This window comes from Scyliorhinus canicula, chromosome 17 (assembly GCF_902713615.1).
Source record: "Scyliorhinus canicula chromosome 17, sScyCan1.1, whole genome shotgun sequence".
In the NCBI taxonomy this organism is placed as follows: domain Eukaryota; kingdom Metazoa; phylum Chordata; class Chondrichthyes; order Carcharhiniformes; family Scyliorhinidae; genus Scyliorhinus; species Scyliorhinus canicula.
Genome location: NC_052162.1, coordinates 62,736,609 through 62,759,954, shown reverse-complemented (window position 1 = coordinate 62,759,954; position 23,346 = coordinate 62,736,609). Strand labels below are relative to the sequence as shown.

The 23,346-nt window shown below is 48.7% G+C and overlaps 2 protein-coding genes across 4 annotated transcripts in view; one reads left to right on the top strand and one right to left on the bottom strand.

The window, feature by feature from the left end:
- The window catches only part of LOC119951733 (short coiled-coil protein B), an 84,997-nt gene that overhangs the window by 41,646 nt on the left and 20,005 nt on the right, over positions 1–23,346 (top strand). The gene's annotated exons all lie outside the window — the stretch shown is intronic.
- Positions 21,947–23,346, bottom strand: part of LOC119951732 (calnexin-like) — a 42,869-nt gene continuing 41,469 nt past the window's right edge. For all 3 annotated transcript variants that reach the window (XM_038775035.1, XM_038775036.1, XM_038775038.1), the window contains exon 15: positions 21,947–22,305. In XM_038775035.1, the coding sequence (XP_038630963.1) occupies positions 22,228–22,305 (78 nt within the window). In that variant the 3' untranslated portion in view covers positions 21,947–22,227. The remainder of the gene's footprint in view (positions 22,306–23,346) is intronic.

Here is a 23,346-nt window from a genome sequence, read left to right as displayed (position 1 = left end):
CAAGAATGCATTGCTTACCCCATTGACAGAATAGGGAGGGCCAAACCTGTTTTACTGATTACGGAATTAATTATGGGCACGTGTTCTGACTTGCATCCATCGCCTTGTCTCTCAGGGGTGCAGATCCAGGGCAAGAGGAGGCCGAGGTGCCTGAAGTCATCCAGCTCCAGATCTGTCTCAGGAATGCTGTGGTACAGTGCGGGCTGCGTTATGCCACTCAGGTCTCCAAAAGCAGCCTGAAATGACTGTGATGCAAAGACATTCAGCACCAGTGTGGCTTTCAATTCCACAGGCATCGGATAGCCCTCCAAGCGATCTCTGGGGCCAACATGTCAGACAGAGATGTCATCATGGATCACGAAAAGCAAAGTCTCTGCAGGCACTCTCTCAGTCATTTGCAAAAGCTTTGTACACAATTGGCAGGTATAGCCTCTGCCTGCATCTCTCTGCCTGTTGCAGCCTGCCTTCAGGTGAGTGAGTGAAGAGCCTGTCAGCAGCCTCACCTAGTACAGTCAGACATAAACTAATCATCGGTCTTTTCATTCCATGATCAGAAAAAAAAGTTAAGGTTACCACCTGGAGTATTTCACAGGGCAACGTATTACAGCACCAGGGATGTATTGTTACAGTCAATTGGACTGCTAATAGGTTTAAACAATCATTAATTTCTCATTTCAAAATGGTGCAATGGCTCCTGATTTCAGAGGGTGGCTGCCCACTGCTTTACTGCCGGACCCAACGTCATCATGTTGGCGCTTCCGTCCCAAGGTGTGCCGTCTGACTATAGAGAGCTATACAAATAATCATGGCATTCTGTAAGTTCTTAAAAGTTCATTTACAGAATGCGGGAGGCTCTGGCTAGACCAGCTTTGACAAAGAATCATTGGACTCGAAACGTTAGCTCTTTTCTCTCCCTACAGATGCTGCTAGACTTGCTGAGATTTTCCAGCATTTTCTCTTTTGTTTCAGATTCTAGCATCCGCAGTAATTTGCTTTTTATATTTGTTGCCCATCCCTAATCGTCCTTGAGTAGGTGGTGGTGAGCTTTCTTCTTGAGTCCTTAAGGTGTAGGAACACCCAGAGTGCAGTTAGGGAGGGATATCCAGGATTTTGACCCAGCGACAGTGAAGGAACGGCAATATATTTCCAAGTCTGGGTGGTGAGTGACTTGGAGGAGAACCTCCAGATGTTGTTCTGATAACGTGAGACCAAAAAGCAGGTATTCGAATATGTTCCTTATATAAGGAACTTCTTTATACGAATAAATAACAAAGTTTAACAATAACAGTAGTAATGCTATGAAAACAAGCTCTCGTAAAATGGGGCTTGCTTACAGAACACTTCTTGCAGACTGACAAAAGTCCACTCAAAACTCGCACATGGTCATAAACCTCAACAGGTGCCAGTAAAAATAAAATAATGTCTTAACTATACAACTGCATGTCAGGAGCTTTGCAATTGCGTTGTGACCTATGCAATACCACAGGTGAATTTTGCAACGTTTGATCTGAAATCATAGGTGAAGAGGTAGATTGTGAACCTGTATCTGGACGTTCCTCTGCCACATCCCAGCAGAGCCAACCAGCACATCTGGAAACACAGGAACCACTTCCTGGTGAACACACACAGCAGAATTACCTACTGCCATGCTATCTGTAATTGTTGCTGACTCTGAAGCTTTTCCTGACTGAATCATAATGTAAATGAATATGGTCTTGGAGTCTGCGAACAACTCTTCCGTGTTGCAGTCTCACGACCAAGATACCAGACCACTTTGGTTTAAAATTATTCCCAGTAACCACCTGATTACTGCCAAAATTCCTAATGTAAACCTGGCCATCTGGTCTGAACTACCTCTCTTTGGTGTGGAAGTTGAGTGCCTATATTTGCTTCTCGTCTCCTGCTCAGTTCTGCTCTGAGATCCAGCTGAAATTTCAGCTTTCTATCTGACAACAGTTCCGCTGGAGAGGGCTCGGTCGTGGATTGTAGTATGATGCAGTATTGGAATACAAATCTTGAGAGCTTTGGACTCAAACGTTTATCACCAATCTCTTCAATCCCTTCTTCAGAGTTTGAACAGCTCGCTCCACCAAACCATGCAAAGTGGGATGAAACAACGCAGTACACACATGGCGTGTACAATTCTTTTGCATGAATTCTTGAAATAATTCACTTGTAAACATTGTGCCATTATCCAACACAAGCGAATCTGGTAGACCATGAATTGAAAAAAATTGAAGTGGCTCCTCAATTGTCACAGGAGCTGTAATATTACTCATGATATGAGCTTTTTAAAAATAAATTTAGAGCTCACAATTTTTTTTTTCCAATTAAGGGGCAATTTAGCATGGTCAATCCACCTACCCTGCACATCTATGGGTTGTGGGGGTGAGGCCCATGCAGACGTGGAGAGAATGTGCAAACTCCACCCAGACAGTGACCCGGGGCTGGGATCGAACCCAGGACCTCAGCGCCGTGAGGCAGCAGTGCTAACCACTGCACCACCGTGCCACCCTACGCATGATATGAGCTGCCCAAACAAGAAAACTGAATCGGCTCAACGATTCGCAGCCTTTGCAGCCGCTCCAACTCCTCCTTCGTTTTCCTTCTCATGGCACAGGGCACAGTCCTGGGCTTAAAAAGCAGGGAGTAGCTTGAGGATCCATGTATAATTTCACAATACTACCATGCAATGTACCCAGCTCATCCTTAAACACATCCAGATACTTCTTAATAACAACCTCGGTCACCTCAGGTGCTGGATCTCGACCCAGTTTAATGGAATTTTGCAGATTCAGTCACGTCCGAGCAAACTCATCCCCTTTTGACCACAGAGTGGCGTGCTCTTGCTTCGTGACTGTTGTACTTATAATGCCCCAAGTAATGGAATGGAATCTATGGTGTACTTCCTACATTTGATTCCTACTGGCGTAAGGGTTGGTGCTCCGTTAGAGTCCCACATCAATTTGTAGGTTTCTTTACTACTTATGATACGGAGGCTCCCGTGTCCACCTCCATCTGATTTGCTTCCCATCCACCACCACTCTAGTATACATAGGTTCTGCTCATGCCTCATTGTCATTAAACATGTTGTAAGAATTCTCATCTGCATCCTATGAGCTTTCTACATGGCGAGTAGTTACTTTTTTTTTATAAATTTAGATTACCCAATTATTTTTTCCAATTAAGGGGCAATTTAGCGTGGCCAATCCACCTACTCTGCACATTTTTGGGTTGTGGGGGCGAAACCCACGCAGACACGGGGAGAATGTGCAAACTCCACACGGACAGTGACCCAGAGCCGGGATCAAACCTGGGACCTCAGCGCCGTGAGGCGGTTGTGCTAACCACTAGGCCACCGTGCTGCCCTGCGAGTAGTTACTTGAGGCTTCCTCAAATTTAAACTTTCTTGCTCAGCCTTCGCCCTTTCTTGTTGCATCGGTGACAAACAGCATCCAGAAACTTGCACTGATTTGCATAGTGTGGCCACTCCACTGCTTTCGCCTTTCTGCTTGCAGCTTCTTTCTGTACTTGGTGCAGCACCTCCGCCTAGGCGCCACCATTAGCCTGCTGGATATGTCGAGCTTTGCATGGTAGCCGTTTCCAAGCCCCGAGAAATTTCAGGAGCCTCCTTAAAGGTAAGTGTGGCTTCACTCAATAACTAACGCTGAATGCTGTCTTTGTTAATGCGGCAGACTCTAAGCAGAGCTTCTAAAAGTGCTCCAAAATCACAGTGCTCTGAAAGCTGCCGTAATTCTGCCACAAAGTCAGCAACTAATTACCCTGCTTTTCGAATGCGGCTATGAAATTTGAATCTTTGAACAATCACCAAGAGTGGGATTATGGTCATTCTGGGCATGAGCGACTAAGTCTTCAAATGACATCTTCCTTGGCATCCCTGGTGTGGCCAGATCTCTCACCAATTTATAAGTCTTCATCCCGTGCATGCTCAGGAGAATCAAATGCTACTTTGCCGCACCTTCTATTTCATTTGTTAAAAAGAAGCACTTCAGTCTCTCCATGCATTCTGCCCAGTCTTCACTTTGCTTATTAAACATTCTGACTGCCCTGGACAGAGTGGTGCTTCTAATTTGAAATTCCTGTGATTAAACCCACAATGAAAACTAGCTACTCACAGTAATAGTGGTGTTCCCAAATATTTGCTGCCCTTCTAGATGGTAGTGGTCGTGGGTACGGAAGATGCTGTCTAAAGGAACCTTGGTGAGTTCCTGCAGTGCATCATGAAGATGGTACACATGGCTGTCATTGTTTGTCAGTGCTGGAAGGGTTGAATGTTTGTGGAAAGGGTAGCAATCAAGTGGGCTGTTTTGTCCTGGATGGTGTAAGCTTCTTGAGTGTTGTTGGAGCTGCGCTCATCTAGGTAAGTGGAGAGTATTCCATCACACTCCTGACTTGGGTCTTGTAGATGGTGGGCAGGCTCTGGGGAGTCAGGAGGTGAGTAACTCGACACAGGATTCTTAGCTTCAGACCTGCTTGTCCTTATATGTCCTTATATGGCTTGTCCAGTTTAGTTTCTGGTCAACGGTAACACCCAGAACATTGATAGTGAGGGTTTTTGACATGGTAATGCCATTGAATATCAAGGGGTGTTGGTTAGATCCTCTTTTGTTGGAGATGGTCATTGCCTGCCTCTTGTGTGTGTGAATGTTACTTGCCAATCAAAGCCTGGATATTGTCCAGGTCTTGCTGCATTCTAACATGGGCTACTTCAGTATCCACGGAGTCACAAATGGATCTGAACATTGTGCAGTCATCAGCGAACAGCCCCACTTCTGACCTTATGATGGAAGGAAGGTCATTGATGAAGCAGTCGAAGATGGTTGGGCCTATAGATTTGAACATGTAGCTCTGCCTTCCATTTTCTTCATTGATTGCTGCTTTTCCCTGTTGTTATATTTCCCTAGTTAGCTCCAAAGAGAAAAGTAGAGTTGCCACACTTTAAGTTTGTCAAAACACAGTGCAGCGTTTATTTGGAGATGTTGCCCTTACAGTACAAGATGGTGACATCATTACACATCATGTGATGTTCCACCAGCAGGCAGTGTTACTTGAATATATTACACCCCTCCCCCTTTATTTCTTGATGCACGATCAATTGCACAAAGACGAGAGTTGAATATAACTGAGGCTTTATTGCTTTAAGGTGTGTGGCCTCCCACAGCAGTTGGCGAAATGGCTGCTGCATGGAGGACACACATATTAATACTCCGCCTACTGGGCGGAGCCAGTAGGCAGGGACTACCGTCGTACCCGTAGTACAGGTCCTACCATACATCACCTAATATAGGTGCAACAGTGGTTTACCACATTCACCCCTGTTAAAATTGAGTCCGGCGGGAGTGGTGTAGAATTATATACAACAACTGAATTTTACATATACAATTTTTGTGAGAAAAAGAAGTGTCTTTTGAAGTCCAGTGGACCAGTTAGAGATTAACCGGTCCGGGGCCTTGATGTGCTGCTGGGAGCGAAGCTGTGGTGGAGGTGATGCCGATACTGGTCTGGTCTTCGGTGACTGCGGGAGCGTGCCGAAATACTCTTCATCCTTGGGCATGGGCAAGGGGGAGGGGAGGGCGGCGCCTGGCCGGAGGGGTGTGTGTGTGTGGGGAACCTGCTGGTGCCAGGTCCCTGAGGGAGACAGTATCCTGGCGGCCATCGGGGTATCCCACGTAGGCATACTGGGGGTTTGCATGGAGCAACTGCACCATCTCCACCAACGGGTCTGCCTTGTGGAGTCGGATGTGCCTATGGAGCAGGACGGGTCGTGGAGCTGCGAGCCAAGTCGGGAGTGACACCCCGATGTGGACTTCCTGGGGAAGGCACAAAGATGTTCATGGGGTGTATTGTTAGTGGCAGTGCACAGTAGTGACCGAATGGAGTGTAGTACATCAGGGAGGACCTCCTGCCAGCAGGAGGCCGGGAGGTTCCTGGACTGTAGGGCCAGTTGGACGGCTCTCCATACCACCCCGTTCTCCCTCTCTACCTTTCCGTTTCCCCGGGAGATATAGCTTGCCGTCCTGCTGGAGGCGATACCCCTGCTGAGCAGGAACTGACGCAGCTCATCACTCATGAAGGAGGATCCCCTGTCACTGTGGATGTAGGCGGGGAAACCTAACAGAGCGAAGGTTGTGTTGAGGGCTTTGATGACGGTTGCAGACATCATGTCAGGGAATGGGATGGCGAAGGGGAATCTGGAGTACTCATCGACCACACTGAGAAAATACGTGTTACGGTCAGTGGAGGGGAGGGGCCATTTGAAATCCACGCTGAGGCACTCAAAGGGACGGGAGGCCTTCACCAGGCGTGCACGGTCCGGCTGGTAGAAGTGCGGCTTGCACTCCGCACAGACCTGGCAGTCCCTGGTGATTGTCCGTACTTCCTCGACGGAGTAGGGCAGATTGCGGGCCTTTATAAAATGGTACAACCGTGTGACTCCCGGGTGACAGAGGCTGTCGTGCAGGGCTTGGAGTCGGTCAACTTGTGCGCTGGCACATGTACCTCGGGATAGGGCGTCTGGGGGCTCGTAATTATAGGTGGAGAGCTCGATTCTCCACCTCAAGATCTTATTTTTGATCTTGCCCCGCTGTGTGTTATTGAACATGAAGGCAAGCGACCGTTGGTCAGTGAGGAGAGTGAATCTCCTGCCAGCCAGGTAATGCCTCCAATGTCGCACAGCTTCAACGATAGCTTGGGCCTCTTTTTCGATGGATGAGTGCCGAATTTCTGAGGCATGAAGGGTGCGGGAAAAGAATGCCACGGGTCAGCCTGCCTGATTGAGGGTGGCGGCTAGGGTGACGTCGGATGCGTTGCTTTCCACTTGAAAGGGCAGCATCTCGTCTACTGCGTGCATTCCGGCCTTGGCGATATCGGCTCTAATACGGGCGAAGGCCTGTTGAGCCTCGGCCGTCAGGGGAAAATGGGTGGACTGTATGAGTGGGCGGGCCTTGTCCGCATAGTTTGGGACCCACTGGGGGTAGTATGAAAAGAAACCCAGGCAGCGTTTGAGGGCCTTGGGGCAGTGGGGGAGGGGGAGCTCCATGAGGGGGCGCATGCGGTCGGGATCGGGCCCCAGAACTCCGTTCTGGACCACATAGCCGAGGATGGCTAAGCGGGTTGTGCTGAACACGCACTTCTCCTTGTTGTAGGTGAGGTTTAGGAGAGTGGCGGTGTGGAGAAATTTGGCAAGGTTGGCGTCGTGGTCCTGCTGATCATGGCCACAGATGGTGACGTTGTCTAGGTACGGAAAGGTGGTCCGCAAACCGTACCAGTCGACCATTCGGCCCTTCTCCCTTTGGAAGACCGAGACCCCGTTGGTGACGCCGAAGGGAACCCTGAGGAAGTGATAGAGGCGACCGTCTGCCTCGAAGGCAGTGTATGGACGGTCCGCTTTATCAATGGGGAGCTGGTGGTAGGCGGATTTGAGGTCTACCGTTGAGAAGTCCCGGTACTGTGTAATCTGATTGACCATATCAGGTATGCGTTGGGGGTACGCGTCGAGCTGCGTGTACCGATTGATGGTCTGGCTGTAGTCCCCGACCATTCTGTGTTTCTCCCCAGCTTTAACTACTGCCACTTGGGCTCTCCAGGGGCTGTTGCTGGCCTTGATGATGCCTTCCCGAAGCAGCCGCTGGACCTTGGACCTGATGAAGGTCCTGTCCTGAGTGCTGTACTCTCTGCTCCTGGTGGCAACGGGTTTGCAATCCGGGGTTAGATTTGCGAAGAGGAACGTGGATCGACCTTTAGGGTCGCAAGGCTGCACACAGTAAGGGGTGGCAGGGGCCCGCCGAATTTCAGGGTTAGGCTCTGGATGTTACACTGGAGGTCCAGGCCGAGTAGTAGGGCAGCGCAGAGATTAGGGAGGATGCAGAGGCGGAAGCCACTGAATTCTACGCCCTGGACCGTGAGTGTGACCGTACAGTACCTCCGGATCGCCACAGAATGGAATCCGGAGGCCAGGGAGATTCTTTGATTGGCGGGGTGTACCACGAGGGAGCAGCGCCTTACCATATCCGGGTGGATGAAGCTTTTGGTGCTCCCAGAGTCCAGCAGGCAAGAGGTCACTTGTCCGTCGATCTTAACGCTGGTCAATGCGGTGGCCAGGTTGTGCGGACGAGAATGGTCGATGGTCACTGAGACGAGTTGTGGTTGGTCATCGCTGGTGTCGGATGATGGGGTGCCCGGGCGGCACGGCTCCTGGAACGCTGATGGTGCCCATGTGCCGTGGGGGAGACAAGATGGCGGCACCTGAAGATCTTGGGGAGGACAACATGGCGGCACCCATGGGCCGCACGTGTTGCGCGGAGGGGAAGATGGCGGCGCCCACTGGCCATGCTTGGTCTGAGGGCTAGAAGATGGCGGCGCCCACTGGGCGCACGAGGTCTGAGGGGGAGTAGATGGCGGCGCCCACTGGTCGCACGTGGTCCGGGGAGGTGAAGATGGCAGCGCCCATTGTCCGTAAACGAGGGGGGTGGGGGCGTTAGCGGCGACAGCGTGGGCCTGGCACACCGTGGTGAATGCCCCTTCTTGCCGCAAGCCTTACAAAGTGCAGCACGGGCCGGGCAGCGTTGGCGGGGGTGTTTCTGCTGGCCGCAAAAGTAACATCGGGGACACCTGGGGTTCGCTGGCTGGCGTGTGGCGCAGGCGTATTGGCTGGATAAGGCCCCCGCTGGGGCGGCCGTCTGTGGGGTCCACGATGCGTAGGAAGGGTGGGCCACGCAGCTGGGGGTGTAGGGCCTGAACATTGCGTGAGGCGACCATCATAGAGAGCGCTAGTTTCTTTGTCTCTGTGAGATTGAGCTGGCGTATGAGGTCCGACCCAATCCCCGTAACAAAACCGTCCTGCATAAGGAAGTTAGAATGTTCAGTGGCCGTAACGGCCTGACAGTCACAGTCCCGGACGAGTGGGATTAGGTCCCGCCAGAAGTCTTCCATGGACTCACCAGGGAGTTGAGAGCGAGTGGTGAGTATGTGCCTGGTGAAGAGCATGTTCGTCTTCTGGGCGTAATTTTCTTTAAGTAGCGTCATAGCTTCGGCGTAGTTTGGCGCGTCCTGGATCAGCGGAAAGACGTTGGATCTCAACCTCGAATACAGTATCTGTATTTTCTGAGCCTCCGAAACAGGGCTTGGTGCCGAGTTGATGTACACCTCGAAACAAGCTAGCCAGTGCTGAAAGTCATTTTTGGTGTCGCTTGATTGCGGATCCAGCTGCAGGTGATCCGGCTTTATACAGAAGTCCATCTTCTGAAAATCTTAGAGCAATAAATTGATGCACGATCAATTGCACAAAGATGAGAGTTGAATACAACTGAAGCTTTATTACTCTAAGATGTGTGGCCTTCCACAGCAATTGTCGAAATGGCTGCTGCACGGAGGACACACATTTATACTTCGCCTACTGGGCGGAGCTAGCAGGCAGGGACTACCGCCGTACCTGTAGTACAGGTCCTACCATACATCATCTAATACAGGTGCAACAGTGGTTTACCACACTTCTTTAGTGCAAACAATTTTTCTTTTAATACTTCAACACACCCACGTCAATTTCCATTACTTGACACCATTATTTTGTTATTGCATATGTACACAATAATATACTCTTAGGAGGACATCTTTCTTTCAGGTAATACTCAACATTATGGAATCTGGCTCCTCAAAACCTTGGAAACGCCTTCCTTTTCTCTCGGTAGTGGTACCTTTTGAGAAACTACCTCTATGTCTGTCTCCATTCGTGAAGATTCTGCAGGGACAGATCCTGCAATTTCCTCTGTAGTAGGTCTCAGTTCTGACGTATTACTGTCCGCATATTCTGATGTGAATACTTCTGGTGACATCTCAGCGATTTTACTGTGAAGCTAGTAGTTGGTCTATATGACCTTGCCAAACTCTCTCATCTGTATGATGTACGGTATTTGACGCCTTTTCTAGGAAGATGATTAGTACTCATTTTTCACTCGTCATATCGCTCCTGAGTTTTGCTCTCTCCCAGCAATCGTTTGACAGTTTCTGAAGTATCAGGTCGTGTCAAGAGGTTGAATTGTGTGCTTGGTCTCCTCTTGAAGAGTAACATTGCTGATGAGTTCTGCATATCAGAACATTATTAATACGTCTTGATACGGTGCCTTGATCTCTTGATGCCTTAACTGCATGTTTGAGTGACTGAACAGTCATTTGTCCAATCCATTTGTTGCAGGACGGTACAGAGCCGATTCGATATGCTGTATACCAATTCCCTTTAAGTAATCTTCAAACTCTTTTGACGTAAATTGAGTTCCATAATCACTTACGATCTGCTCCGGCCTTCCAAACCGTGTGAATACTTCATCTAATCTATCCGTGGTTTGTTCAATTGTCTTGCATTTCATGGTTGTGGCGTCTGGCTATTTTTAGTGTGCATCGACTATCATTAGGAACATGTGTCCCTCAATAATCCTGACCACCAAAAATAACTGCATGCCATTTCTTTCATCCTCACTATGCCAGGATGTCCTTCATGTAGTTGATCAGGATCTTGATGTGTAAGCACATGAATCCCTCGACAGAAATCCACTTTGAACTTTCAGATCAAGTCTTCTTTTGTTATAGAGCTTGAGGTCTGGCTTCTTATGTTGTACCCTTTAGGGCCCTGTCCATGACTTTCCCCATCACTGGATAGGCTCTTGTCTGCCTCTGTACTTGAGGTGAAGTCACAGGCACATTATCCACGTGTGAGAGATATAGGGCATTTGCAAAAATTTTTTCAGGTTCTTGTGAGACTGGATCTCACCCCCACAACCGAAAAAGATGTGCAGGGAAGGTGGATTGGCTATGCTAAGTTACCCCTTAATTGAAAAACAAATTGGGTACTCTAACTTTATTAAAAAAAGGTTCTTGATTGATTTGTAACAGCAGGCTGGATAAAGCATCCGCATTTGTGCACTGATCTTCGATACTGGATATGATAATCATGTGCCGACCCCCGGCTAGCAACAAACTAGCTGCTAATGAAGGAATATTTTTATACGGTCCAAAGATTGTCGTCAAGGGTTGGTGATCTGTCAAGAGTGTAAAATGAGGTTCGTAAAGGTAATTGTGATACCTTCTTAACGGCGAATATGATGCGCAAAGTTTCTTTTCCTAGCTGAACTTAGTTTGTTTCTGCGCTATTAAACGTTCATGAAACAAATGCTATTGGTCGTGCCTTTCCTGAGGACCTTATGTGTGAGACACTGTGCCAACTCCATAGGATGACGTATTGCAAACAAGCTGTAACTTCAGCTTAAGATAATAATAATAATAATCGCTATTGTCATGAGTAGGCTTCATTGAAGTTACTGTGAAAAGCCCCTAGTCGCCACATTCCGGCGCCTGTTCAGGGAGGCTGGCACAGGAATTGAACCCGCGCTGCTGGCATTGTTCTGTAAGACAAGTCAGCGATTTAGCCCACTGTGCTAAACCAGCCCCTAGCAGTTGTAGACCAATAACCCTGACGTCTTCAAAACTTTTTCTTACATTTTAATATATATTTTCACATTCTTCGGACCAGTGTCTTGCCTCTTTGACTCTATGTAATGACTTCAATCTCATTGCAAAATTAGGAATGAATTTACCATTCATAATGAGCATTCCTAAAAATGAACTCAGTGCTTCACATTTTAAGGACGTGGGGCTTCTAGAATCTCAGCCATCTTCTTTGGTTCTTTATGTAAGCCATCTTTTTCAATGATGGAACCTAGATAGTTGATAGACGATTTAATAAATTCACACTTTTCTTTTTTGGCTCTAAGACTGTGATTTTGTAACTGCGCCAGGATAGCTTCCGAGTTCTTTACGTGTTCTTGGTCACTTGAACCTGTAATGAGAGTGTCAGTTAGATAACATTGTCCACCAGTTAGCCCACTTAGAATTTGAGCCGTGAGTTCTGAAAAAATGGCAGGTGATGAAGTCATCCCAAATGAAAGTCTTCTGTGATGAAAGATACTTGTGTGTCATTATGGTATTGGTTGTGATTCTGCAACCACATTAATCTGTAGATACCGTGGTGAAATATCTATTTTACTTAATTTCTGACCTCCAGAAAGTCCTGCAAATAAGTCTTCAATTATTGGCAGTGGATAGTGATCTGCACACAGTACTTGGTTAATTGTGATTTTAAATTCTCCACATATCCTCACTGAACCATCAAGTCTCAAAACAGGAACTATCAGTATAACCCAATCACTGGTGGTAATGGGTTCAATGACTCCTGTTTGAACTAGTCTTTCAAGTTCTTCTTTGACTTTTGGCCTGATGATATGTGCTACAGTTCTTGCTTTGAGACATTTTGGAGTAATCTGGAGCCCAGTGAGTCTTCAAACACATTATATTTACCCAGAATTTGTTGTAGGTCATTCATTGAATCAACCAGTTGATTTTCGATGGCCAGTTGAGTTTTTAGTCTGCTCAAACCGTGCCCTACCAAATAAGGCACAAAAGGGTCTCTCGGGCAACGTGAAGAGGCCACTCCGCTGTTTTGACTATAATCGTCCACTTTTGCCATGCATCCTTTTAGTGGTATGACTTCTTCTGTGCACGTTGTTAGGATAACATTTGATGGTTGTAAAAGTGATGTTTTAGCTACCGATCATATATTATCTCGGGTATTAATGAAACAGCTTCTCCTGTATCCACTTCCTTCTTGACCTGGTTATCATCAAGTTTTGGGAATTCCCAAAAAAATTGTTGACCACCTCTTACTAATAGGACATCTAGTTTCAGCTCTTTAAGCTGTTCTGGTGAGTCTTTAGTTCTATCATTCAGCTTGTAATCTCAACACGTAGACTTGACTGTACTTTTTTTGTACTGGTAAAGTTTGACGTGACCAGCATGCTTTGCAATACAACCCTTTTGCTTCATTTTGGAGTCCACAAATCAGCCGCTCACGAAGGGTGTCATCCAGTGTTGTACCAAACTCACAGACACTGGGAGACCATACAAACAGTTCCACAAGGCCGGAATTGAACCCCGGTTCCTGGTGCTGAGAGGGAGCAGTGTTAACCACTGTAGCACCGTGCCGCCAACTTACAAGATGCCTTCACTTTCTTTCTGATCATGTTGGTAGAAATTAAACCTTTCTGCAATTAATGGTGAACTGGGAGAGAAATGTCCTTCCAAGATTTTCATTACTTCCTTGTAGGTTATATCTCCTGGCTTTGCTGGGTGGACCAGATTTTGTAGTAGCATAAAAGTTTTACTGCCTACTAAACTGAGAAACGTTGCAGCCTTTAGGTCCTCCGACATCTAGTAAGCTACACATACAATTGAAACCTCGCTTCATATGCATTTAAAGTCTTATACTCCTCATCAAATGCATCCATGGCACCACTTTTTCCTGCCATTCTTGGACCTGGTTCCCCGGACTGCACTTCAGCCTTCCTTCCTTCCGATTTAAAAAAAACAAGCAATCTTCTGGCCGACAACCAAAACTAATTTCTTCCCTTGCCTGGACTAGCATTTTTCCGAGCAGTAGGTTGCAGAGTCGGACAGCCTTCTGGGTTCCTGTTCCTGCAGCCCGTTCACAGTTCTACGAGCACGGGCACCTCAGCCTTTATCCACTTCAACGGTAAATAAACGGCCAAAACTTTTTTTAAAGATATGTTCAGCTACTTACAGCTGCGTTCTGACTTTTCTTATCAAACCCCTTGGATCGCATCGCTGGCTCTTCACGACCGACCAATTGGCTTTGGCTACAGTTTTCAAATGACTGAGCAATTTTTCATTGCCACAAATCTCATCGTTGTTTTTTATGGCTCAAATCCTCATCGCTAGTTTTCTCTTTTGTCATATTCCCCTAGTTAGCCACAAAGAGGAAAGCAGTAGAAGTGCCGCATTCTAAATTTGTCACAAAGCACAGTGCTTATTTGGAGATGTTGCTCTTACAGTGCAAGATGGTGAACTGAAAGCAAACACTCTACCGACAGCACTACAGATCACGTGATGTTCCCCCGAGGCAGTGTTACTTGAATACATAACACTTGTCTGCTAAAACTGTGAAATCACTTAGCTATTTCACATGTGATAGCCTCAACACATTTGGAATGTTCTATGATGTATTGTCATCTTTGCATTTACTTATGTGTAGAATTAAAAATGAAAATGTTTCAAAAGTTACAAAAACTCAAAAATTATCAACCGTTCAACAAAGTGCATGGCACAGGAGCTTTTAAAAAGTTGTCTGGCAAATTGTCATCCGTTCGTTAGATCTGTAATTTAAAATCTGGAGTAGGTACATTTATGGAGAGTACAAATGGGTCAAAAATAACTACTAAATAGCTATTTGTCCAAGACATGTTTAAAGCAGTCTTTTATAAAGTCATTGGCACCTTCAATACTGGTTGAATTGCAGCTTTTCTTCTGTAAAAAGAATTGACAACAGCGAGTGTGATAAATGCCTGGATTTTCTCTTCATGTACAATTTGCCACTTATATAGCTGGTCTGACCCTCACTAGTGGCTGGATTCCTCCATCGGCGTGATTCTCCATTTTGCCGGCGCCTGGGGGTTTCCCGACAGGGTGGGGCTGCCCCACAATGGGAGACCCCATTGACCGGCCGATGTAACAGAGAATCCCGCCGGCGGGCAGGGGCAGAAATGTGGCGCGGCGGGGCGGACAATCCAGCCCAAGATGTGTGACTGTGTTGCCCCATTCTCCTAAGCACCCCACAGATAGACAACATCAGCGGAATTCTCCCTTCTGGGGACTAAGTCCCCACGGCGGCGGGAGAACCGGCGGCAACTACTCCGGAATTCTCCACACGTCCACTAGGTGGATGGCGGAGAGATTGCCGTCGCTCCAGCAGGCGCTGAAGTGGACTGCGCGAGTTTGCGTGTGCGCCGAAGGGCCCGCGTCATCTTGCGCATGCGCAGATCTGCTGCCGTTGCTCCGTGCATGCGCAGACCGGCTGCCGTATTTTGGCGCAGGCGCGGGGGGTTCTCTTCTCCGCGCCGGCCATGGCGGAGCCCTACAGGGGCCGACGCGGAAGGAAGGAGTACCCCCACAGAACAGGCCCGCCTGCAGATCGGTGGGCCCTGATCACGGGCCATGTCACCGTGGCCCCCTCCCGGGCCGGATCCCCCTGCGACCCCCCCTACCCCCCGATGACCGCCCCCGCTGACTTACCTGCCAGGTGCCGTGTGGGACGATGCGTAACCCACGCCGGTGGGACTGGCCAAAAACGGACGGCCGCTCGGCCCATTGAATTGCCGAGGGGGCGGACCGCTGCCAAGGGCCCCCAGCCGGCATGGCGTGAACCCTGCCCCCGCCCGAAAACCGGTGCCGGAGAATACGGGAGCCGGCGTCGGGGCGGGATTCATGCCGCCCCCCCCCCCCCCCCCCCCCCCCCCCCGCAGATTCTCTGACCCGGCAATAGGTCGGAGAATCCCACCGCTTATCCACTGAATATGGTCATACAAGTTTGTCGTTAACAGGTGTTTGTCTATACACAATAATACTGACACCAAACCCAGAAAATACAAGCATATATTCTCAAATCTGGCCTTGAGGAAATGCTTTCCAGATGCTGTTGCTTCAGCCTCTGAATTTCCTTGAGAGTTTTCACTGTTATAGAATAACCTGCAGAAGAAAATGGCATGCCAGTACCTTTATATTTCAACCTTTTAAGCCCAGTCCTGCATTCCAGGCTTAATTCCAACCTTTCCCCATCTGATGAAACAAGGTCCCCGTAATGGGCATAGCCAGAAATATATGCCTACTGTGAAGTTAGCTCCCTTCCTTAAATGCTGATCAATGTGACTGGTGCAAGCCAAGTGCTTTCCCCTCCTCCAATCCCACCTGATTGCAACCCACCCACAAAGATTCACTGATCCAGTGGCAGAAGTGTGTACTATCTACGAGAAATGTTGCAGAAATTCTTTTTTTAAAAATTGTTTTTACTAAAGCTTTTTTCAATCAAAATTTTTACATAACAAAGAAAATAAACGAGAAAAATTTAACAAAACAAGGTGGCTGCTATCATTATACAAAATGAAAATACATATTATATCAACAGTTCCTCCCACCTGAACCCCCCCCCCCCCCCCCCCCCCCCCCCCCCCCCCCCCCCGTTGCTGCTGACACTTTACTGCTCCCCTAGAAGTCAAGGAAAGGTTGCCACCGCCGGGAGAACCCCAGCAAGGACCCTCTCAAGGCAAACTTTATTCGCTCCAGGCTGAGGAACCCAGCCATGTCGCTAACCCAGGTCTCCACGCTCGGGGGTTTCAAGTCCCTCCACATTAACAAGATTTGTCTCCGGGCTACCAGGGAGGCAAAGGCCAACACCTCAGCCTCTTTCGCTTCCTGCACTCCCGGATTCTCCGACACCCCAAAGATCGCTATTGTTGGGCTCGGCTTCACCCGTATGTCCAAAATCCTGGACATAGTCCTCGCAAAGCCCTGCCAGAATTCTTTAAGCGCCGGGCATGCCCAAAACATATGGACATGGTCCGTCGGACTCCCTGCACATCTCATGCACATGTTCTTCACCCCACAAAACATGCTCATTGTCGCCGTCGTCATGTGAGCCCGATGTACCACCTTAAACTGAATTAAACTGAGCCTGGCACATGATGCGGACGAGTTCACCCTGCCCAAGGCATCAGCCCACAGGCCCTCATTTAGCACCTCACCTAGCTCCTCCTCCCACTTGCCCTTCAACTCCTCCACTGAGGCTTCCTGCACATCCTGCAGCTCCTGGTATGTCCGGCACCTTCCCCCCTCCTACCCAGATGCCAGACACTACCCTGTCCTGTATCCTTCGAGGGGGTAGCTGCGGAAATGTCCCCACCTGTTTTTTGAGAAAGTCCCGGACCTGGAGGTATCTGAAAGCATTTCCCGGGGGCAGGCCAAACTTCTCCTCCAGTATCTGCATGCTGGCAAAAGTCCCATCTATAAACAGGTCCCCCATCCTTCTAATGCCTGCCCTATACCAGCCTTGAAACCCCCCCCCCCCCCCGTCTATCCTGCCCAGAGCAAATCTATGGTTGTTCTGTATCGGGGTCCAAACTGAGGCCCCCTCCTCCTTCCTGTGCCTTCTCCACTGACCCCATACCCTCAGTGCCGCCGCCACCACTGGGCTTGTGGTGTATCGTGCTGTATGGTGAACGGCAGCGGTGCCGTAACCAGTGCCCCCAGACTGGTGCCTTTGCATGACACCGCCTCTAGCCGCCCCCACCTCCATTACCCATTTCCTTATCATGGCCACATTAACCGCCCAATAGTGGCTACAGAAGTTCGGCAGTGCCCCCCCCCCCCCCCCCCAACGCTTCAAGAATAGTCTTTTGACTCGCGGGGTTTTATTTGCCCACACAAACCCAGTGATAATCCTGTTCACCCGCTTGAAAAAAGATTTGGGGATGAAAATGGGGAAGCACTGAAAAACGAACAGGAATCTGGGAAGAACCGTCATCTTCACTATCTGCACTCTTCCCGCCAGGGAAAGCTGGAGCATGTCCCACCTTTTAAAGTCTCCCTCCATCTGCTCTACAAGCCGAGATAAGTTGAGCCTGTGTAGGACATCCCAGTTCCTAGCCACCTGTATACCTAATTACTGAAAGCTCCTCTCCACTATCTTGAGCGGGAGCTCCCCCAGTCTCTCCTCTTGACCCCTAGCATGGATTACAAACAGCTCACTTTTCCCAACTTGTATCCCGAGAAGCTCCCAAAGTCCCCCAGGATCCTCATGACCTCCCCCATGCCCTCTAGCGGGTCTGAAATATATAACAGCTGGTCATCCGTGTAGAGGTAACACATTCGTGTTCAGTTGCCTGCCCTTGACGAAACCCGTCTGGTCTTCCTCGATCACTCCTGGGACAAAGTCCTCTATTCTGGTGACCAGAATTTTTGCCAGCAATTTGGCATCTACATTCAGGAGTGATAACGGCCTGTAGGACCCACACTGAAGCGGATCCTTCTCCTTTGTCAGAATGAGCGAGATCAATGCCTGTGACATCGTCGGGGGGGGGGGGGCTCTCTCCTTTGTCTCGTTAAAGGTTCTTAGCAGGAGCGGGCTCAGTAACTCCGAGAATTTCTTATAAAATTCTACAGGAAAGCCGTCCGGACCCGGGGCCTTGCCCGACTGCATACTTGCTAGTCCCTTAACTATTTCCTCCAACTCAATCGGGGCCCCTAGTCCCTCCACCCGATCCTCGTCCACCCTTGGGAACCTCAATCGATCCATAAATTGCTTCATTCCTTCCCCTCCCCTCGGGGGTTCTGACTCGTACAGCTTCCCATAAAACTCCTTGAAGACCTCATTGATCCTCTCTGGGCTCAACACCGTATTACCCTCCTTATCCCGCATCCCTCTGATTTCCCTGGCCGCCTCCCTCCTGCGAAGCTGGTGCACCAGCATCCTACTGGCTATCTCCCCATACTCGTAGACTGCCCCTTTCACTTTCCTCAACTGTGCTTCCGCCTTCCCCGTGGTCAACAGATCAAATTCAACCTGTAATCTCCGGCGCTCCTTTAGCAGCCCCCCTCGGGGGCCTCCGCATACATCCTGTCCACCCTAAGCATCTCTCCCACCAGCCTCTCCCTCTCCCTCTGTGGGACCTAATATAGATTAACTCCCCCCTGATGACCGCCTTCATAGCCTCCCAAACCGCTGCCGCTGTTACCTCCCCCGTGTCATTCGTTATCACATAGTTCTGAATGCTTCTCCTTGTCCGCCCACACACCTCTTCATCTGCCAGCAGCCCCACATCCAGTCTCCAGAGAGGGCGCTGCCCCCGATTCGCCCCCAGTCGCAGGTCCACCCAGTACGGGGCATAGTCTGAAACTGCAATGGCCAAATACTCAACCCCCTCCACCCTCGGGATTAACGCCTTGCTCAACACAAAGAAGTCAATTCGCGAGTAGACTTTATGGACGTGGGAGAAAAAGGAGCATCTCCATGGGTCCACACCCCCCATCTGATCCATGAACCCCCACAGGGCCCTGGCCGCCGCCCACCTCTTTCCCGACCTGGACTTAGATCAGTCCAACACCGGATCCAAGACAGTATTAAAGTCATCCCCCCATAATCAAGTTACATGTCTCCAAATCCGGGATTTTACCCAACATGCGCCTCATAAATTCCGTATCATCCCAGTTCGGGGCATAGACGTTCACCAGCACCACCCGGTCCCCCTGTAGCTTGCCGCTCACCATTATGTACCTGCCCAGCTTGTCCACCACGATGCTCCCTGCTTCAAATGCCACCCGTTTACTAACCAGAATTGCCACCCCTCTGGTCTTTGAGTCTAGCCCCGAGTGGAACACCTGGCCCACCCATCCCTTTCTTAATCTCGTTTGGTCAGCGAGTTTTAACTGTGTCTCCTGTAGCATGGCCACGTCCACCTTCAACCCCTTTAAATGCGAGAACACGCGGGACCTCTTGACCGGCCCGTTCAGGCCCCTCAACAGATGCCGCGTGATCAGCCTGGATGGGGGGCTAACATCCTAACCCCCCCCCCCCCCCCCCCTCTGCTACTAGCTATCTCCCTTTCTCGGCCAGCCACGTACCCGCGTCCCCCGCTCGCTCCAGCCCTCCTGCCGGAGACCCCCACCCAGCCCGACTCTCCACCCATCCCCATAACTGCTCCCCTTCAAGTCAGCAAAAAGCATCACCCTCCCCCCCCCCCAGCCCCCGCTCCCACCCCCTCCGCCAGCACCCGCTTAGCACTTATTTACCCCCCATTGTGCTTCCCTAAGTTAGCTGACCCATGCTGACCCCGGAAGCTCCCGCCTCTATCTCCAAACCTACTATCGTCTCCTCCTCCGGGCCCCCAAACCCCCCTCCCCCAAAGGGTAAGAGGGCAACTGCCATCCGGATCTTTCCCGTGTGCCGGACAACACAGCCAGGTCGTTGCCCCTGTCGTTCCTGTCTAGCCCAGTTGAAACCCGCACGCCTCCTCACCAGTTCAGCTCCCAAGTCCTGGTAAATGTGAATCTCGCCATTCACCCACTTGGTGTTCCTCTCCTTCTTTGCCCAACGCAGGACACGCTCCCTGTATGTAAAGTGGTGGAACCTTATCAGCATCGCCCTCGGTGGCTCGTTCGCCCTCGCCTTCCTGGCTGGGACCCTATGCGTCCCGTCCAATTCCAAGGGCCACGGGAAGGCCTCCGCGCACCTTCAGGGAGGCCCAGGATCTGCAGGTTGTGACTCCGAGACCTATATTTGAGGTCATCCAGCCTCTCCTGTCATCTCTTGTGTAGGGCCTTGTGCGCCTCCACCCTGACCGCCAGGCCCAGGATCTCGTCCTCATTCTCAGACACCTTCCTCTCCATCTCCTTGATCGCCTTCTCCTGTACCTTCTGCACCTCCACCATCATTTCCATGGAGGCCTTCATAGGGGCCAGCATCTCTGTTTTTAGTTCTGCGAAGCAGCTCCTCAAAAAGTCCTATGGCTCTCTGGCCCACTGAGCCCACGCTTCTCGATCTGTGCCGGCCGCCATTTTGTCCTCCCGGACCCGCGCTGTCTTCTTCCCGGCGATTGCTCGTTTGACAGCCCCGCTCCTGGTTCCCTCCATACAGCACTGGGGGGAAACTCTCCAGCGTCCGTTCCCACATCGGACCCGTTCTACAAGTGCCGCTGCTGACCCGTTTGACGGTCCGAAACCCCGATCCCGGCGTGAGCTGCCGTGCGTGCGACCTAGCTGGTCATGGCCGCTACCGTAAGTTGCTGCAGAAATTCACCTACGCTCCTCAGACAGCACCTTCCAAATCGACAACCTCTACCGTCTAGAAGGACAAGGGCAATGGGTACATGGGAGCACCATCATTTCAAGGTCCCCTCCAAACCACACTGCATCCAGTCTTGGAAATATATCACTGTTCCTTCATTATCAATCCCGGAAGTCCCTCCCCAGCAACACTTGTATGTGTACCTACACCACATGAACTGCAGTGGTTCACAAAGGCAGCTCACCACCATCTTCTCAAGGGCAATTGGGTATGGGCAAGCTTGCAATGTTCACATCCCATTAACAAATATTTTTAAAATTCTGTAATTGTGGCAGAATGGCTTTAGAAGGTGCCTAATTGAGCTGCAGATACATACAGATCACATAATGAAGATATCATAGCAAATCAATAAACCCGAACTTTTAGGATCTTCCTCAGAAGTCACCATATCATAGTGGTGAGATTTTCAGAAAGCTCAGGTACTGCTCCTCTTCTTCCTTGTGTTTCAAGAGAGATTACAATTTGTTCCAATCTTCATGCCCAGTGCTCCAGTCTAGACTGTTAAAGGAATATTCTGATAAAGCAGTGACAGACCATGACGAAGTTTGTTCCTTCTTAAGCAACATACCAACCATAAATATTTGATTTTTATAAAACATTCAGCTGCCCTTGCAAGGAAGATTGCAGACTTGCAGGGGGGAAATGGGAGATGGTTATGATCCTGAATTAGTACTATAAATTAGAATCTTTGAACACAAAATAAACAAGATGCATTTTACTACAAGGAGCTTTCCCAATTTAATTCAGACGGATCCACTGGTAGATGTAGTCTGGGTTATTAGACTGAAGAATAACCTCCCTGCCAAGGACACAAAATATTTAGTAACATTATTGTCATGGTGCGAAGTGTCACTGAGGAGGCTTCGTATATAACCAAGAGATTTATTGGAAACAACAATGAGGTTGAACCATATAAAGGCACAGACGTATATCATACTGGCCTTGACTATTTGACTCCCAGTTCCATGCTCTCAGGGCCCTGCACTTTTTTCCTCATGATTCAGACTTTGTGTGCTCCCACGCGATATGCCCTCAGCGGGTCATATGGCCCATGAAAAATCGCCACTTAAAAGGGGACACGCTACGATAACTATGTTAAGGAAGCAACACATACCAACTTGGGTCATAATCTGATTTGAGATAGCTGTTACTAAATTTTATCACATCAAAATAAAAATAAAAAGTCTCTCATTTTAATGAATACAAGAAATATGTTTTATTTTATCACAAATTATAATAACGTGGAAGAAAATATTGTCTCTTATTCATAGCAAACTTTCAAATATAAAACTAAAAAACTCATTTATAATATTGTTACAAATAAAGCACAAGCATCTTTCTCCAATATCTGCAGCATTGCCTGTGTTACTAATAGTTACATCCAAAAGTTTTGTGTTAAACTTGGGTCAGACTGACAATTGACAACTCAGTGTAAAATTAATCTTTTCGAAGAGCATGAATCCAGGTGGTCATTACTTTGGATTTGTCTTGCGATATCGCAGAGCCTCTGCTGTAATCTGACCTGGATCTGGTTCACCGCCTCCTTGTGCCTGCAACCAGAATTTATTCTATAAGCATCTTTGTTGTATTTCCTGCATACATTTCACACCCACTTCTACTATAATGAATGATTGGGGTGTCCCAAAAGAAATACTACTCAATCTAGAAAACACTGCATTATCTGCTCACTTCTAGGAGTAAGATATTATTGTCAAAGCCATAAACCATGTCACTGATTTTAGGAAACTGTTGAGATGGTACAGTAATAATTTGTAGCCAGTTCCCACAATCAACCTCTGTATTTGGGGGTTAAAGCTTTTGGAAAAAGGAATGACTGGAATTGCAATGTGATCATGATTCCATGCATGAATTGGAATTTTCTCAAATGTAATGCCTGATTTTCTACACAAAATACCTGTCAATTGGGGTTGCATGATGCCAATGCAGGACTAGCTGTGTTTTCATGAGCTTTGGCACTACTCATCCTTTATCACCCTCACGCAGCTTAAATGTACCTAATCCTAGAGTGAGAACCCCATATTATGTCCCTGGAAATTTCTGGCTAAATGTTGGTGACAAAATGCCAAGAAATATTAAGAAAATAATCTATAAAAGAGTGCAGTCAGAAGTAACTGGGGTGGAGCCGACTCATCAACATGGCGACTTAATCCACAAACAAGCTCTCGATCCGGCACTCTCGATCTGGCACTCTCAAAGGCATTACTGCTGATGACTGCTAATATTATTAAGGTCATTGATGAGAACACAGCTTATTAGCACAGAAGATCAGTGCTCATGCTACAGAATTGCAGAATACTGCTTAAGGACTTGATGAAGTGGAGAAGGGAATCCTTACTGTTGAAAATGCAACGTCCTCAGTTGAGGTCCGCTTACAATCCTTGGAAAAGCAGCTACATGGTATGTCAGAATTCCTGAATGATTTGGAGAACCAAGGCCTATGGACAATGAGCGACCCAGGCCCTTAATTATGCGTTTTCGTAACTTCAAAGATGGGCAAAGAGTATTGGAAGCAGCTGGACATAATGGGGCCTTGTTCTTTGATGGAGCGAATGTGTCTTTATCCAAGATTT